The sequence below is a fragment of the Armigeres subalbatus genome, chromosome 2 (assembly GCF_024139115.2).
Source record: "Armigeres subalbatus isolate Guangzhou_Male chromosome 2, GZ_Asu_2, whole genome shotgun sequence".
Classification (NCBI taxonomy): Eukaryota; Metazoa; Arthropoda; class Insecta; order Diptera; family Culicidae; genus Armigeres; species Armigeres subalbatus.
Window position 1 is genome coordinate 448,837,154 of NC_085140.1, and position 18,275 is coordinate 448,855,428.

Sequence of the window (18,275 nt, forward strand, 5' to 3'; positions counted from 1 at the left end):
CAATTGAGGAACTGTCGTTGGTGAAGTGAACTCGAGGTGGATTATAACACGGAAGACAAAGATCTGAAGAAATGTAGTTGAGATAGACTCTAAGGAATCTTGAACGACAAGTCAGTTCAAGCATTTTATCGAAGTTATCTAGAACAAGTGTGTTACTTGTTCCACATTTGACGAGTATTCTAAGTGAGAGCTCCCAGTAACGGTGCTTTAAAGGAGTGACTCCAGCAAGCACCTCCAGGCTCATGTTATGCGTCGAATGCATGCAGCCAAGGGCAATACGCAAACAACGATACTGAATTCGTTCCAATTTGATCAGGTGGCAATCAGCTGCTGAGAGGAAGCAGAAGGAGCCATACTCTAAAACAGAGAGAATAGTCGTTCTATAGAGTTTGATGAGGTCTTCCGGGTGAGCACCCCACCATGTTCCGGAGATAGAACGTAGAAAATGGATCCTTTTCCGGCACTTTTGTATCAAATACTCAAAATGGAGTTTCCAAGTACATTTAGAATCAAACATGACCCCAAGGTATTTAGAAGATAAAGATTGGTTGATGTCATCATTCAACAGTTTTAGTTTCAGTTGAGCTGGGTACCGCTTCCTAGTAAACACAACCAACTGAGTTTTTTGCGGTGAAAACTCGATCCCTAGATGTCTGGCCCAAACAGTCAGATTATTCAGGGTACTTTGCAATGGTCCTTGCAAGACAGCTGCACATGGACCTCTTAGAGAGACCACGGCATCATCTGCAAGTTGTCTGAGCGTGCATTGTCCTTCCAAACAATTGTCAATATCTTTAACATAGAAATTATAAAGCAAGGGACTTAAACATGATCCTTGGGGAAGGCCCATGTAGCTATTTCTGGAAGTTGTCAGAGTGCCGAGTGTGAAGTTCATTTGTTTTTCTAACAACAAATTATTCAAGAAATTGTTCAAAATAACGGGTAATCCACTACTGTGCAGATTGTCTGACAGTACTTCTATGGAAACTGAATCAAAAGCGCCCTTAATATCCAAGAATACTGAAGCCAATTGCTCCTTGCGCAAAGGCCAGTTGTATATCTGAAGAAAGCAACGCTAGGCAATCGTTTGTTCCTTTCCTTTTCGAAATCCAAACTGAGTATTTGAAAGCAATGCATTTTCTTCGACCCAATGGTCGACTCTTGAAAGAATCATTTTCTCCAATAATTTTCTCATGCATGATAGCATGGCAATCGGTCGGTATGAATTGTGATTAGACGCTGGTTTCCCAGGCTTTTGAATAGCTATTACTTTGACCTGTCGCCATTCAGGTGGCACAATGTTGTACTCCATGAAACAGTTGTACAGGTCGAGTAATCGTCTTTTTGCGATATCTGGGAGGTTTTTAAGAAGATTGAATTTGATGTTATCGCATCCCAGAGCAGAGTTCTTCGGTGAAAGAAGAGACATAGAAAGTTCCAGCATTGTGAATGGTCCACCCAAAGAACCGGGATCAGTGACTGATTCTCGAAATAGCGGTTCTGCTGGTACGGAATCTGGGCAGACCTTTTTTGCGAAGTTGAATATCCATCGATTGGAGTATTCTTCACTCTCATTGGTGGAAATGCGGTTCCGCATGTTGCGAGCCGTTTTCCAAAGTGTTGTCATTGAGGTTTCTCGTGATAGTCCCTCGACAAAACGTCGCCAGTAGCTACGTTTTTTTGCCTTGAGAAGATTTTTGAGTTTTCATTCGAGCCTCAAATACTCTTCAAAAAGATCTGACCTTCCGTGTTTACGGAAGGCCTTGAAGGCATCAGATTTCTCAGAATACAACTTAGTACATTCATCATCCCATCCAGGAGTGGCTGGTCTTCTTATGACAGATGTACTTGGAACGCGTCGTTTCTGAGCTTCCAGTGCGCTTTTATGAATCAACTGAATAAGGAATCGATATTCATCCAAAGGTGGAAGAGTATCAGTTGAGTCAATACCAATTTTTACCGCCGATGCAAATTTTTGCCAGTCAATGTTCTTCGTGAGATCGAAAGGAACATTAACTGGCTCAGATTGTTGATAGCCACTCTTAATTGTGGTGACTATCGGCATATGGTCACTACCATGGGGATCTTGTACGCACGATCTCTCTTGGTGCCTTGAGAGAGACGGCTAGGTAGTGCTCACTACGGGTAATGACGAGATTTCATATGAGATTTTGGTCCATCAGCCAAATCCCGTAAATATATTTTCATTCCGTATTGCGCATTTTGTCTACAGCAATTCATTTGTTAGGTTCATAGCTAACCTTTTGTGTAGGATTCTTATACTATTTGGGCTTCGGGAACTTCCAGTAGATCCCGACGAGTGGAACCGGAAGAAAGCCAGAAATGTTAAATTCGGTCAGTGATGTCAGAACGAGACAGAGCTGAACCGGAGGAAAGCAGAAGGTTTGTTTAGTGATGCGGAACTGAAAGGAGTGCAACTAGTAAAATGCCGAATTATTCGAGCAAAAAGACAGCTGTTACGAAGATCATCATTAGTATGTTCTATATATCAGAATAAGTAAATTGAAATAACAAATGGTTTTGTAAGATATCGCCGTTTGGTTTACTTACCTGAAGATCGGAAACTTCCGGAGGATCACTGCGACGAGTACGAAAGATACGTGGCTTCAAACCAACAGATTCGTGAAAAGAAGTTCAAGGATTGATTGCAAACAGTTTTTTTCAGGACTAAAACTATTCATACAGGAAAAGGTATTGACCGTTGGGAAACAATTTCACCCAGTCAAACTGGCTATTCGGCTTAAGTTTTCGAATTTTCTCCGTTTAATTTAATTGAATTTAATTTAAATTTAATTTAAATTTAAAAACTACATAAAAAGAAATTTATGTCTGTCTGAACCATATAGACTCCGAAACTACTGAACCGATTGGCGTGAATATTTGTATGTAGGTTTTGGGGCCAGGAAAGGTTCTTAAAATGGTTTGAGACCCCCCCTCCTTTGGAAAGGGGGGCTCCCATACAAATGAAACAGAAATTTCTGTATAACTCAAGAACTAATCATGAAATAAATCAATTTTAGGCGAAACAAAGTTCGTCGGGTCTGTTAGTTTGGAATAAATTTTCAGAATCGCCACTGGTGACGCAGGATCACAACAGTGCTATTTTTGTAGTCAACCCTTTCTTAATATAAAATTCTGGTTCGTTGAGGTTTAATGATCTACAGCAACACACCGAGGACCACCGCCAATGCAATGGTTTTCCGTTGAAAATCTTACCAGCGCCTTCGTGCTGATGCGTCCGCTACGCTGCGTCTGCTCTGCATGAAATCTTGATAAGAAAATTATTTTGAGCTTTTTAGTGGAATGTTTTCACCTGTCATAAGACGAGTTTATACAATCCCCTTGAATTCCACCACTTAATTGTATCTTGACAGATACGTATTTCGACCTCAACAGTAAGGCCGTCTTCAGTGTCTCGTAGTCAAGTACGAGACACTGAAGACGGCCTTACTGTTGAGGTCGAAATACGTATCTGTCAAGATACAATTAAGTGGTGGAATTCAAGGGGATTGTATAAACTCGTCTTATGACACATGAAATCTTGTTCGAACTGAGGATTAGATCCAAATCCGCAAGTTACTTAATGTTGATGTCTGTGCTTGCGATGCATGTACGTGATTGGTTGTTCAGTTCAAAATCTAATTTATTTTCGTGACGTTTTCTAATTTATTTTCGCAATCGCCTCTACGTTAAAATCTCTCATCTGCATCCAGCTTTCCACGCTCGGTAATGGCGGCTTATCGGTGTGTTAATCGGTTACTGTACTTTTTACATTAGCTGGAGGAGAACTCACTGGCGAAAAGGCCTTTTCCCCCTCCCCTTATCCAAAAACGCCAGTGAGCTTTCCTCCAGGTAGTGTCAAAAAGTATAGTGACCGATTGATTTGTGCACACCAACATGCCACTATTACCGAGCCTGGAAATCTGGATACATTTAGGATATAGCATACCTTGAGTAACTTTTTTCGCAAACTGTCATGATGAAGAACTGATTCGGGAAGCTATGCCCCATAAAAATTTCTTTTGAAAAGCTCCAAACGTGGGGGCACTGGTTCTGATGATGCAAGTGTCAAGTGTCGGTCTTCCACCGTCATTAGTCGTCTTAGTACACGCGACCGCAGGCGTAAGGCAATCAAACTCATCAAATGCTTTAGCCAAGCAAGCCTTTGGCACAGCAGAGTGTGATTGATTCGCACTCTATACAAATCCGCCCAGCCCGTTGTTGGGGGCATGGAGTGCGATCCCCTCGTTTAATAAACAACGTGCACTCGCTTCCCTAGTAGCACACTTCAGATCGATTTGGTGGCAGCAACTCCAATGTGACTGGATTTGGTCGCATAGGAGTCACAGTGACTAGTATGTGACAAGTGTGCTACTCGGGTTGACTGTGGATATACAACAGTAAAGCACATGTGAAGATTGGACAAATCAAGCATCAGAACAATATTCAATATTGGTCTTGTTGTGTAGGGGTTATCACGCCTATCTATAGAGTAGGAAGTTGAGGGTTCGAGTCCCTCCAAGCCACGTTGATTCTTTTTCGAAAATTTCATATCAATTTGTGCATTTCGAAACATGTGCTGTGCATATGCTCAGCCAAGATATTTAACAAAAAAAAGACCTCGTGTTGTTCAACCATCAAGGTGGTTATACAACCACGTGGTTGAAAAGTGATTCTTCAAGGGCACGAATTGAGAGAACCATAACTCTCATGGGGATGAAACATCCGTAGATCGTTTGCTCACTTATGCTAAATAATCGACTTTTATTGCAGCATTGTACGAAACTTATTACGCTAGATTTGAACTTTTGATAATAGGAGTATAAAACCGTTTTAAAATCACCTTAAAGGCATAACTCTCGCGATGCAATTTACCTTAAAGATTAATTGCTAGACAAATATGCATTGAATTTCATTAATGGGACAAACAGACTAAAGTTGCATTCACTAAGTTTTGGATCAAATTGAATATGTCCTATTCAGAACTGTTCGGACGGAATGTAACAACACCAGAGCACTATCCGTTCAACAGTCACCATCAATACACAACGTATAACAATTTTTGTAACTCTTGTACTCGTCCAAAATGTACAAGAAAATTTGTAGTGTATACTATAATGGTTCTTCTCTGGCGACATTAACTTTTCTGTTATAATTCATCTTTGGAAAGCATTAACCAAGATAAAGGTGTTTTATAAATTAGTGTAATGGAGAAAAAACATTGTTTTGGGAAGATACCATATCTGGATTTTTCGGAATTCTTCATAAGAAAATTGTGGTGATCATAAATTGCATAAGCTGGGAAAACAACTTATCGATCATGCTAGGCCGAGCAAGAAGAAAGGATGTCAAACATAAACCCGATGGAAATCTTCAGGATAGCGATCCAATTGATATCAGAAGACGGGAGTCTTTGCAATCATGTGATTGCTATGCTGCCAATTTACACATAAATGTACCAAAACCATAGAAATGGAAGCAAACATACACAATCATTCATATCAAGGCATTTTAAATGTAACGCATACAAAGATTCGATCATTTACTAATGTAGATCACAACGGGTCGACTAAATCCGTTTGGAAAATAAACCGAGAGAGAAAATACAACATTCTGCTGTGGCCTGGATACATGAGAAGAGTGTTAACAATAACATGAAAAATGTGATTACGAACAGAAAAAAACTGGGAATTGTGCACACAGGAACGATCATACAAGTGGTGGTTTATTATTTATGTGGAAGTGTCCACTATTCGTACAATGTCCAAAAACACAAATGCACCATTTCTGGCTAAGTAACAGGACCCAAACCCACGGGAGATTTGTGGAAACTGGATGCCATATGAGCAGCTACCCTGAATACAAAGCTTTAAGTATACTCTTTGTATTTTTTGTCACAAAATCAATCAACCATCGAAATGATGATACTTTTTTTTTTAATATTGAATGTACCCCTGGCTTAGCCGATCTAGTCAAAAACAAGAATGTATTTAATTTTCATAATCTATTTTATTGACAAAACAAGTCATAATCTTAGGTTCAATATAAAAAAAAACAAAAATTTTATTCATTCATAGTTGTCGTATCCACCGCATTTTCTAAAAACATTTTCCTTATTTGAAACATGTGATGTGATACACGGTATTTTACAATCTAAATTCAAAGCACTAACCATCTCCTGCACACTATTTCACTCGTCCTTCCCCCATTTGTCTCCAGGGAGCCCTTCCAATCTGCTTGAGGAAGTAGCTCCCCTTTACCACCACCTTGCAATTAGGGAAGAGCTCCGCCAGCTTCTCCAACGAGTAGAACTCCAACGTCTGGCCAACCGATTCCGCGTGCTGCAGAGTTTCCCACTCCGAATCATCCGACGCATCGCCAAAACAGGGATCTTCTTCCTCAACCCTGAACCGACAATGGATCATCTTCAGAAGCTTCAAGCCCGGATAGCTGTTCACGATCTTGTGCAATATCTGAATATTGTCCCATATGTCTTCCAGCATGATTTGCGGAGTGGACCGGAAGCTGCAAACCACGTCGAGAGTCTCCCCGCTGAAGACTATGTCTCGCAGATGCAGCAGCTCTATTGTTGGCAGCCTCGAAAACGTTGCCAGAGCTTCGTTGGCATTGTCATCGAGTAGGCCAATATGCACCGAGTGGTTTTGAATTGCTAACTTTTGCAGTTTTGGCAAATAACCAGCTCGGGCCATCAACCGGGGGAACAGCAGAAGAACTTTCAGTTGTGGAAGGCACAGTTCGAACTCACAGCTCCAATTGTGGTAGGTGGTGTCGGCAAGAAGTTGCAGTACTTCCAATTTGGTGATATTATTGACTGCGTGCAGAGCAAGTGGGTGCATTTCAACTCCTTCAACATTTAGATAGGTTAAGTTGATCGCAGCCGCGAACATTAAATGATAAACGTATGGGAACGTATTCATACCATCGTGTATGCTAAGCTTATCCAGCTTAAGCAGATTCGAAGTGATGGCATCGCTGATATCACTAGACAACATTTTTGCTTCTTGTACTGATGTTGACAGTGAGTGAATGCACAATTCCCGCAACCGAGTAAAGGTATTAATCGACATCACCTTTATAAACTTAGATTTCTCCGCAAAACTGAGAACCAAACGCTTCAGATTTGGAGACACCAAACGAATGAATTCAACACATGATTGATTAAAACACTCAATCTTCAATCGTCGCAGATTTGGTGCATTCACATTTATTTGTGGTACGATGTTTTCTCTTCTCCTTTTCTTCGACCCGGGAGTATAAGTTACATCTTCTAGCTTGACAAGGTTCATCATGTCCTTTGGGTTAAACACTTCACTGGCGGCACGGGCACTCATAATCACTATCAACGATGTCACATTCTTGCTGATTGTCCACGACTTCAGCAAACGCTGGGCTCTGTCACGGAACTGCTGCCACTCCGAACCATCTTCCACTCCGCTACTTGAAAGAACCACTTTGTTGAAAGGACGCTTCATGGTTTCCAACGCCCAGTCGGAGTTCAACGTTGATGGGCACACTTTCAGGGCGGTTTTTGATATATATCGCTGCACGTTGAGCAGCTGGTGCCATTTGTGACTAACCAAATGTGCTGCTTTACGACTTTCCAACGGCAAGAAATCGAAGACCATGTGGATAAGCTCCGGTGGAAGGCTATCGATAGGAAAGTATTCGATGTGGGATGGAGCCATTTTAAGTTTGAAGTAAACTAAATCACTGAGTTAATGGATAACGATGTGTATGATTTCAACATATATAAGAAAGCCAGAGTGAAAATTTAGTTTGTACCCATATACTACACCGGTACGAAGCAATAATACCTGTCCGGAACAACGGGATTTGGGCCTTGTATACTAAGTACCTGTTAATGAAAAGACAAGTAGAGGTACCGTCAACTGGGGGGAAGATGATCATTTTTAAGACAAAACATGCTATAACAATGTGTGTTTACATTTTAAATCGAAACGAATATTTTCAAAACATGTACTGCTATACGTTGCAATAATCAATAACTTTAGTTTTCTGAAATGCGTTCGCATTTATTAAAATAAATTAAATTATCACACATTTTTTGAGTAATCTGGTTTGGGGTGAAGTTGATCAAGACAGCTCTACTAAAATCATTATGACCTAGTAGTCAAAATACACTAGGTTATTTGTATGAATGTTGAATTAACTACGTACAGAAGTCTACGAAGTCAATATTTGAAACGAAAATAGCGTCATTTATGACTATCTCTCTCTCTCTTCCACAAAATACATTTTCATGATTATAATCGAAAAACTCGGATTTCTACCTAGCGGTAACATTACTTGAACGGAGAATATTGTTGACTATCGTTTCATAAAAAAAATTGGCACTTTTGACTGACACATCAAATGATCATCTTCACCTCAATGATCATCTTCCCCCCAGTTGACGGTAATCGTTTTCATTGCTTTAACAAACTTTAATGTAATTTGATTTTATGGAAATCAACAACTACCTGTTAGAATTTTTGAAAGATGATTTCTTTTTCGCTTTGCTTGAATTCTATACATTTATCGATTGTTTTTTTTCAATAAAGGTATTGTGATTTTCCTCACGTAACAAAATTGATATCAAGCAGAAAGATTAATTATATAGTTTTTTTTCCTTTGTTGTGTACTAAGTAAAGAAGAGGCTGTCATTTTAATGTAATGATCCAATGAGAAATACATCCACCTTTTAATAAATACATGGTTGCAAAACTTAGACGATACACTTAAAATATTATGGTTTTATTACTTGAATTAGTGAAATATTTTTCAGAATTCGAATAACATTAAATAATATTAAAAATTAAAAAAGTTTCATTGTAGTTAGTTAAGTTTGGGTAGTTTGTATTCGTTTTGTGATGTTGACCCTAATTTGTATATCGATGGATTTGAAAACTGCATGCAGCTTTATTTTTGGTATTTCATCTAAATTATAAATCAGTTAGCTTCTTTCATTTTTAAATAATTAAAGATTATTTGTGTAATAAACGGCCACTTAGTCTTTATTTTTTTTAACCGAGTATGTTTTTCACCCGACTTTTCGGGTATTTAGTATACTGCAATCCAATAGCGGAAATCTGTGTGCTCTTCTGATAATGTAAAACATGTAACCAGTTACTTGGTGAGAAATAGGCCACAAATACTGACTACATTTGAAAATAAAAGCAAATTATGAATGAAAAAATTAGGGTAGTATTTACTAGATGAATTTTTGATAATTATTTTCTTGAAATTTAAAGTGCATTACTTGGTAAGTTGCTTCCCTGTAAAAAAATGTAATTATGGATTTGAGCAAAGATCGATCTCTTGGTTGAGATACGATAACGGTGGCGAATATCGGGGAAAACACTTCAAGACCGTCTGCACACGTAAAGGGATCCAGATTGAGATTGTTATCATTTCATCATGATCCCGAAACCGTTTTTTCTGAAATGGCCATATATCTGCGTATTTTTTCAAATGGATTTTTGATCTACAGCCAATGTCGGCAAATTAGTTCTGATTTAAATTTCAGTCTGTCGTATGTCGGCGGCGAAACCAAATAACTTGGCAGACTTTGTGATAATCGTACCATTCGTGTCGATCCCTGACGTATTACCGCCTTTAAAGCGATGTTGAATCGCAGACACTGAAGAACATTGATTTTGCCAGTCGTTGGGTTGTTTCCGGTAAGATCTTCTGTCATTTTTCCACGAGAACCTTCTTGAATTGGTTTATGTTCTGTATCGTGTGTTCTCGAACTTTCTGTATAAAAAACCCACAGATTTATAATAGGAAAGATCAAAGTAAGCCGCGCTTCAGTAAAGCCATTTTTTACCGCGTCAAGAATGTTCCAATGAATTATTGGCAGTGGCTGATTTTCTACCCGCCGCAACCACATCCAGGCGCTACAGTATATGCACAAAATAGCCAGCATGAGTTAACCGCCAGAAATTTGTATGGCGAAAGACATCTAACGCTGGTTTACTCAAAATTAGGAACTTTTCAAGAAAAACTATTTGGTACCGGTTATGAGGGATGATGTCCGCTACTACGCCTACCAAATATTTTTTTGATTAAGGTGCTTAATTTTGTGAAATCGAACCTTAGATGCCTTTCGCCATACTGATTTCAGAAAGTTAACTCCTAGTGTGCCGCTGTAAGCACGCTCAAAGCAGTCGATTCATTCGTGAATTTCCGAGTTCGGCTAGTTCCTTGCTTTAAGTGTGATCAGACCAACTTTTAAAACCCACTAGAAAAGTCACGAAGATTTCTTGAGAGCCTCGTCTCTGCAGAGCGTCGGGAAGCTACACGAACTACATCTAAAAGGTGCGGAAGCAGGTTCATACGGAAGTGCCCGCCCGTGTTTGTGAAGGGCGATCCGCTGGATCGGCGTCCAAAAATTCGCCAGCTGATCGCTAAAGGGCTAAAGGGCGTGAAAGTGATGCCGGCAAACGAGGACCATCATCAATCCGTCGTAGAGTTCCTCGAGGTTCACAAGTAAGAGTACTACACTCATGACCACCCCGGCCACCCCGAAAATCGAAACTAGCAGCTCAGTTAAGCAACTGGCTGCGTCTGGTCAATTGGAATGCTTTATCACTTAAGAGCAAAATCATTGAGCTGGGTGGTTTCCTCGACGAGAGAGAGAGAGATCGACGTGGCCTTCATCACGGACACACACGAAGCCCGAGGTGAGTGTACGTATTCCGGACTTCCGTGTGGTGAGACTCGACCGGCCGACCACGGGAGGTGATGTGGCCATCGCTCTTCGCTAAAATATCAACTGTCGCCTTCTGGCAAGCTTCCAGCTGAGCATCATCGAGGCCATCGGTGTCGAAGTGACTACTTCCGTCGGCATAATCACGCTCATCGCGGCGTACTGCCCAACTCAAGCTTAAGCCGGCGATGGTTCATCGGCCGCCCTTCATCGGACATCGTCAAGCTGACGCGGAGACAAGGCCAGTACATCATTGCCGGCGACCTGAACGCCAAACATCCAGGGGCAACAGTCGAAACGGCACCATCTGGAGCAACGACATGGAGGAAGGCCACTACACTAGGCCCATTCCACCCTTGATCCCATTAGACAATAATGGCTCTAAGAATCGCTTGATAACTCCTGCAGAGAAGGTCGCCGAGATAGGTCGTCACTTCGTCAGCGATCACACGATCACACAATCTTGGGCGAGTATGCACACAACATTCATCTGACTCCCAACGACTTTTGGGAGGAGTTGGAGATCTCAGCTGACATCGAAAAACATGAAGGCCCCAGGCTTCGACAGTGTCTCCGGCTCAGCTACTTCCCATCGTCCTGGAAGTCAGCGAGAGTTATCCCCATCCGGAAGCCTGGGAAGGATCCTTCCTCCTCCAAAAGTTATCGACCCATCAGGCTTCTCTCAGGGTTATCCAAGCTATTCGAAAAAGTTTTTCATCACCGGTTACTTGAGTCTGCCGAAAATCTCAACATCTTGCTCGAGTTTGGTTTCCGACGCGGTCGGTCAATAGTACACCAACTGACTCGAGTTACCAACGTCCTCAGACGCAACAAGTTTGTCTCAAAAACATCCGCCATACCCTTACTCGATGTCGAGAAATCATTTGACAATGTATGGCATGATGGGCTGGTGTACAAACTGCTTCCCAGCTACCTGGTGAAAATCATCAACAATTACCTGTCGGCAAGAACATACCGGGTCTCAATCAGCTGAGCGAGTTCCAATGCGCACAACATCGTCGTAGGCGTCCCCCAGGGCGGTATCCTCGGGCCCCTGCTTTTCAATCTGTTCACCTCCGACATGCCAGATCCTCCAGAGGGCGGCATTCTATCTCTGTTCGCAGATGACACCTCCATCGTCTATAACGGTAGAGTAATCAGAGCGCTAGTGGAAAAACTCCAACGAAGCCTAGATGCCCTGACAGAGTACATCACCAGCGACGAAGACTCAGGTCATCATTTTCCCCCACTCTAAATCTCCTGAACATGTTCCGCCTGGGGCTGTAAAATCATCCTCAATGGCACGACTGTGTAATGGGCCAATGAGGCTAATTAGCGATTACGTCCGTAATCACCTCCGTTGCATGGCCTCCGCTGTCCTCGTGGTTGGTCATCACCGAGTTTATGAACTTGGTCAGAGTGGAGCCGCTCATTTTTACGTAGACCGGCTCCTCTTTTGACACACTACCTTCACCATCGCCTCCCCCCGGCGACCTTTGGGGTGACCGATTAAGGCCACTTCGTCTAGCAAAAGGGTCCTCCTTACCGTTAGACACCACTCCACCGTCCATTTTTTGTTTATTCGAAGAGATCGTTGCTGTTGGGTCCCCCTTGCGGCTGCTGTCGAATTCTGCTGGTGTAGTCGTCTTATTGATCCCATGGTCATCTATGCTTACCTTGCGACATGCAGGGAGGCCATGCGAGGGTTGACACTTGCGTGTTCAGATCCAGATCAGCGCTAGTCAGGAAGGAGCATCGCCACGGTCTTATGGGACGGAAGGCAGCCAGCAGAGCCCACTGCTAAACCCCACAACATCCTAGGCAGTTCTCCCTGACTCGGAGACAGCTGGGGAGGGGTCGTCAAGCCCTTGGACATAGTCCCTGTTGCCTCCTATCGGCCCTATGTAACATGTATCGAATAGCGGGTAAGCTCCTGAACCAAAAGCAACCAAAATCTTCAAAATCGGTGAAAAACTGACAAAACTGACAAAACTGACAATGTCCGTTGGTACCCGGGTACCCTGTTGGTATCGTAAGGGTGTTTTTTTGTCGGTAACAAATGGTTAATGATATTGAACAGATTTCTAACGTTAATTTAAAAGTGCAATATCTGAACGTCATTAACACCGACTCCCATGAAATATTGTGTTCGATGCCACAGATACGATCTAAATACCTGTTTTGAGTTGAAGGCGTATTCTCTTTCATTTTCTTCTGAAGACTAGCTTATTACCATTGGCGTTGGCGTGATAAAATCGAGATACTACTGTATTGTATAACAGAGTTTTGCTTTCACAAAATAATTATTTCACAGCCAATAATATCTACCCAAAATTTGCAATCATTGAATTGTCATTTTATTATTTATGTTTTAATCCACATGGGATAAATTTTTTAATTAAAATAATAGGATAATTTAAATTTAAAAAATATGAGGTGGAAAGAGGTTTTTAACTTAATTTTGCTCTTATTTGTTTCAGAGAGACAAAAAAGGCGCCTCATCCGAGGACAATCATCAGCCAGGATAACGGAGTGGTATGAATTTCTTAGCAAAGTCACTCCCAACGTCTTTTTACACATTTTCTATCATTTGCTTATAATGATACACCTAAGCCAAATACCCTACCAAGCTTGTTAGTGGGCTTCGTGGCCGTGTGGTTAGCGACGTCAATCGTCTAGACGTATGTGCTATGGAGTGTGGGTTAGATTCCCGCCCCGATAAGAAGGAAGCTTTTCGTGATTGAAAAATTCTCCACTGGTCCACTGGGTGTTACATGTCCGTTGTCTAATGCTAGGTGTTAAATGTTCAGTCTGTACGACCTCTGGTCGAAGACGGTGTTCCTGTCTTTCGAACCATCCAACTTCTTAATATCTATGAGAGCGTTGGTGAGTTGTTGGCCTCTCGTTAAGTAGATGTATAAATTATTTCCTTCCGTTCTCCAGTAATGGAGAAAATGGGCGTGTCCAGCAATGGTAGCTTTCATGCTTTATTATTTGGAACCCCAATTGGATTGCCATTAAATCCCAAATGGAAATTCATAAGCAATTGGGCTAAGAATTTTAAACAATATGCATGACACCTACCAGCATGCAATCTACGGAATACTTACGCAACGCAACAATATTTGATTATTTTTTGCACAAATTTGTAAAAAAACACCCCACCGAAAACATTTGTCTGTACCTTCCTCATTCAATTTGAAATTAAATAAAGCGATCATTTTATTCCATAAAACTCACTAAGCTTGACACTGCTCTTGTCCTTTGCTTGCATTATGGTAATGAAAAGAAAACACTATGAGTAGGTTGAATATTCCAAACTGTTGGCAGCAATCTCCTGTATCCAAAGCTTGGAGCCCCGGACGTCGCAACCTCCTGTCATTCTTCGCCGTTATCGTTTTTGTCGTAAAATGGGAATGACGCTCAAAGTTTTTGAAGGTTATGGGAATGGGAAGCACTTATATACACTTCGGGAGCCGGTGCTGCAATAATGAAAATCGATCCAGAGGGCTCCACCTCTGCGGATAGCGGCGCTCCGAAAGAGTTGCTCAACGGAAAATGAGTTTCCCGGGTCCAGCAGTCAAGGATTCCGCTGCTGTTGACAGATTTCGAGCGCTGAAATGCGAAGTAATTAAACGCAATCTCAGCGAGTCAAATTTCATCAAGGAATAGTTACGATTGCCTTTGTTGAGGATGTAATACAACACATTTTATAAAGCGATACGGACTTCTTTCATGTTGAAAAAATCCCATAAAACCGTTAATAGACATTATTATAAAATCATCCCAAAATAATATTTCCCTAGAGAATCCATTCTCATTATCAGATAAGTCCACCCTTTGAACCCATCACTGATTGTGCACGTGAAGGCAGTACACCCGATTCTGTTTTTACACGGATTTTTTTTACACGGCCGTGTAAAAAAAATCCCATACAAAATTTTTGCAAAGTTGCTCCATTTTGCATGATTCGTCGAGAAATCATAAAACTTTTTTTACACGGATTTTCAAATTTTGAACTGGAAACTTTTTTTACACGGAACGCATCCCCCGTGTAAAAAAAGAATCGGGTGTATACAAATAGACTAGTTCCCAGTCTCCTGCAGTAAAGCATCTCCACAGCAGTCAGCAATTACAATTCCGATCCAGATTTAACCACAGAGCGCTAACTTCATTGCATACCTGCCTCCTTTCCGAATGCTAACCGCACAGAGATAGACCGTATCAGAATCTAAATCCAGCCCAATAGGGAACGGACGCACAGCATGCTGCATTGCCAATTTACGGAGAAAGTGTGCGAGAACAAAAGAATCCAACCGCAATGTTTGGGGCGAATTAACCGCGAAGATTCTGCTTCTGCTTTTATTGCCAGAAGGGGCTGGAAAATTCATCCGCACAGACAGAAACCAATCTGATGGTCCACAAAACCACAATTTCCGCGTGCTGTTTCCGAAGCAAGAAAAGGTGTAGTGAAACGAGTGATGTTAAATATTTCCCAAGTTCATGGATTTCATAGAGTATTAAGGTCACTCCTGACGGAATCCAAGTTTAAAAGTGCTCGCGTTTTCGGGGCACGCCACTCGATTCAGAGGCGGCGCACAACTGTCATTTTTGTCGATTTAGCTTTGCTGCGTCGCAGCATGCGTGAAATGATAAAAATGACCGTTGTGCGTTGCTAAATAAGTGGTGTGCCCCAGCTTCTGAAACACTGATTCCGTCAAATGACAAACTGTTATTTTAAAATATTCAAACAGGAAAGTTCTATTAATTGCGTAACGCAAAAACATATAATTTTCACCCCCTCTTCCCTATGTCACACTTTTTGTATGAATCAATTAAAAATTTGGTATGGATTGTCATACTACGAGCAACCCCCTCTCTTCCCCTTTAAGTGCTACGAAATTTACGAAAAAATACAATGGTTTAAAAAAAAGATAATAAGCGATGCCCACGTAGTTTGTATCAGTAATACTGAAATTTAGGTGCAGCCGGAGGTACCGGCGGGTTCCGCATATGGAAGTTAGTTTGTAGCGAAAGCGACAAACTATAAATTGTATCAAAATAGACCGGTACAAATATTAAAAAATACAATTATGTCTCCCCTCCCCTCGGAATTTTTCCCCAAAAATTATGTTTTTAGGGGACACCAAAAATAATTTTGGAAAATTTAGAGGATTTTCAAAACATTCTTTAACAAATCCGAGGAGTTTATTTTTTATTTTTCACATTTTAATATGTTATATAACACCAAACCCCCAACTCCTCCTTGATCAGATTGACATTATTTTTATTAAATGTTTGTAACTGCGTTACTGTGAAAATACAATGACAAGTTGAAATGTCGTTATTCCCATCCCTATTTAATCAGAATGTTGGACAAAACTGCGATTACAAATAGTTTCACCAACGACCAATCTTATATAACATTTTATTGATACTATATTGCATTATTTTAACAGATTTACATTATTCCGTCGCGCCAAGTAAACAAAATTTGTTCTAAACATTCAAATCTCATATTGCCTAGGATGAAAGCATCTGCAGACTTTCTCCCATTGTTACGGTTCCGCATAATTGGATTCGAAAGGGATGAGTGTAATAATAAATACGAAATTTGTTTTTAATAAACTAAAGCTCAAACCCAAGGCTTTCCATGATTCAAGGCAAAACCACAAACTGCAGAAGGGAGGATTCCCGCAACGAAAATTTCACCAAAATGCAAATAACCAGGGGAGAGCTCAGCCGATTGCCGTTTAGTGGCTGGAAGTAAATTTATATTTCTGACCGCCGCGGGGCACAATCTGTGACGAGCTAGGAACCATGTTTTTATCGCTTTGAGCTTGGTTGAGATCTGAGCTTGGTTCCATCGGAGATTGCTTAAGAACGCTTTGCTATAAAGATGTTCATACGAGGACGGAGCAAGTGAGATGAATATGTTATTTTTCTCCCCTTTAAATCTACGTATGAGGTTATTTGTCTAGTTGTATTTTTTGAACTATTTTTTGAACAATACCAAAATAATCATTAGATAGGTATTCCAAGTCGCAATTTGATTGTTCATCATAGCAGCTATTTTATTTCTGAGAAAGTTAATTATCATTTTCAATTATGCCATGTGTAATTGATTTAAAATACGAATTAGAAGGAATCTCATATATATGAGGCCCTTTGTAACAACAATTTTTTACTTCATTTTGCATATTGGTCAAATGGAAATGATTCATGTTAGTGTGTGAACCAAGATTGTGGAGTCGGTGTAATCAAATTCTTGACATGTGAAAATATTCCATTTGTGTGCTCAAAAAAGAATTGTTTTACCTTTCCTTTTCCAAACATTTGCATAACAACAATAAATGAAAGCAATGAATGCACTCAAAGTGTCTCATCGATCAACAAGTTTGCAAAATTAAGCGTTCTCAATTAGATTTTGGGGACCATTTCTCCACCGCAGCATGTATATAACATTCACATGTTCGATGACAAGACATCAGTCGTTTACCAGCATCACGTCAGTCAGTGTCGATCTGTTCACCAACTGCTGCGCCACATTTTGTATAATTGAACCCCTTAATAATGAAGGTATTCGCTTTTGGCCTCTACGTTGTCGAGCTTTATAATTGTTTTGTTTCCATTTTTTCCAGACGTTCATCGTGTTATTGATGGCAATGTCCATTGCCTCCTGTTTGACCGTTAAAAGCTATCCGAAAAAAGGCAAACGTGGACTGTGGGACGATCACGGAAAAGAATCCGCTGACTCGGATGATCAGCATAAAGAAAAGCACGTGACCACCATCACACAGAAGGTTCCAATTCCATACCCCGTTGAGGTGAGAAAGCATATCCCGGTTGAGGAGAAGGTGCCTGTCCCGGTCGAAGTCGAAACGAAGGTTCCGGTCGTGGTGGAAAAGAAGGTTCCGGTTTACGTGGAGAAGAAGATTCCGATTCACGTTGATCGACCCGTTCCGTACAAAGTGGAAGTGATGGTTCCAGTTGTGGAGAAGGAATACATCGAAGTGCCCCAGCCGTACAAGGTTGAAGTTGAGAAGAAAATTCCAGTTTACGTCCCCAAACCGGTGTACGTGGAGAAACCATTACCAGTGAAGCTGCTCATCAAAAAGGTGCATAAGGGCTGGTGATGATTTTTTATGAGTTTAAGTTTTACGTTGCTATTTTTGAGCAAGTGAGAGCGACTGACTATAGTATTTCATGTGATAATTAAACAGAATTTTAATATATAATTTCCTATAAACTTTCCAAACCTACTTTCTTTTTTCGGCGCCTTTTCGTTATCGCTGTTTTGCCGGCTTGACATAAAAAAATCAAAAGATGTATTACGGCAACAAAAAAAAAACGATGACAATTGATTTACTGGAGAAATTGGATGAAAAAAAAACAATTGTAACAAACTGACAATTTGGGTGAATCAACAAAAGTAGAACCGAGGAAATCAGGCATATACACCCCGGAAATAATTATAAGGCATTCACTGATTTTCATCCATGCACAGTATTAAAATGATACA

At 40.8% G+C, this 18,275-nt stretch overlaps 1 protein-coding gene across 1 annotated transcript; it reads left to right on the forward strand.

Moving 5' to 3' along the window:
- The first annotated feature begins 17,018 nt into the window (after positions 1-17,018).
- On the forward strand, positions 17,019-18,002 carry LOC134218169 (uncharacterized). The gene is made up of 2 exons (XM_062697064.1): positions 17,019-17,332; positions 17,395-18,002. Exons 1-2 carry the CDS (start codon positions 17,327-17,329, stop codon positions 17,887-17,889), a joined length of 501 nt encoding a protein of 166 aa, XP_062553048.1. The 5' UTR covers positions 17,019-17,326; the 3' UTR covers positions 17,890-18,002.
- The last annotated feature ends 273 nt before the right edge of the window (positions 18,003-18,275 follow it).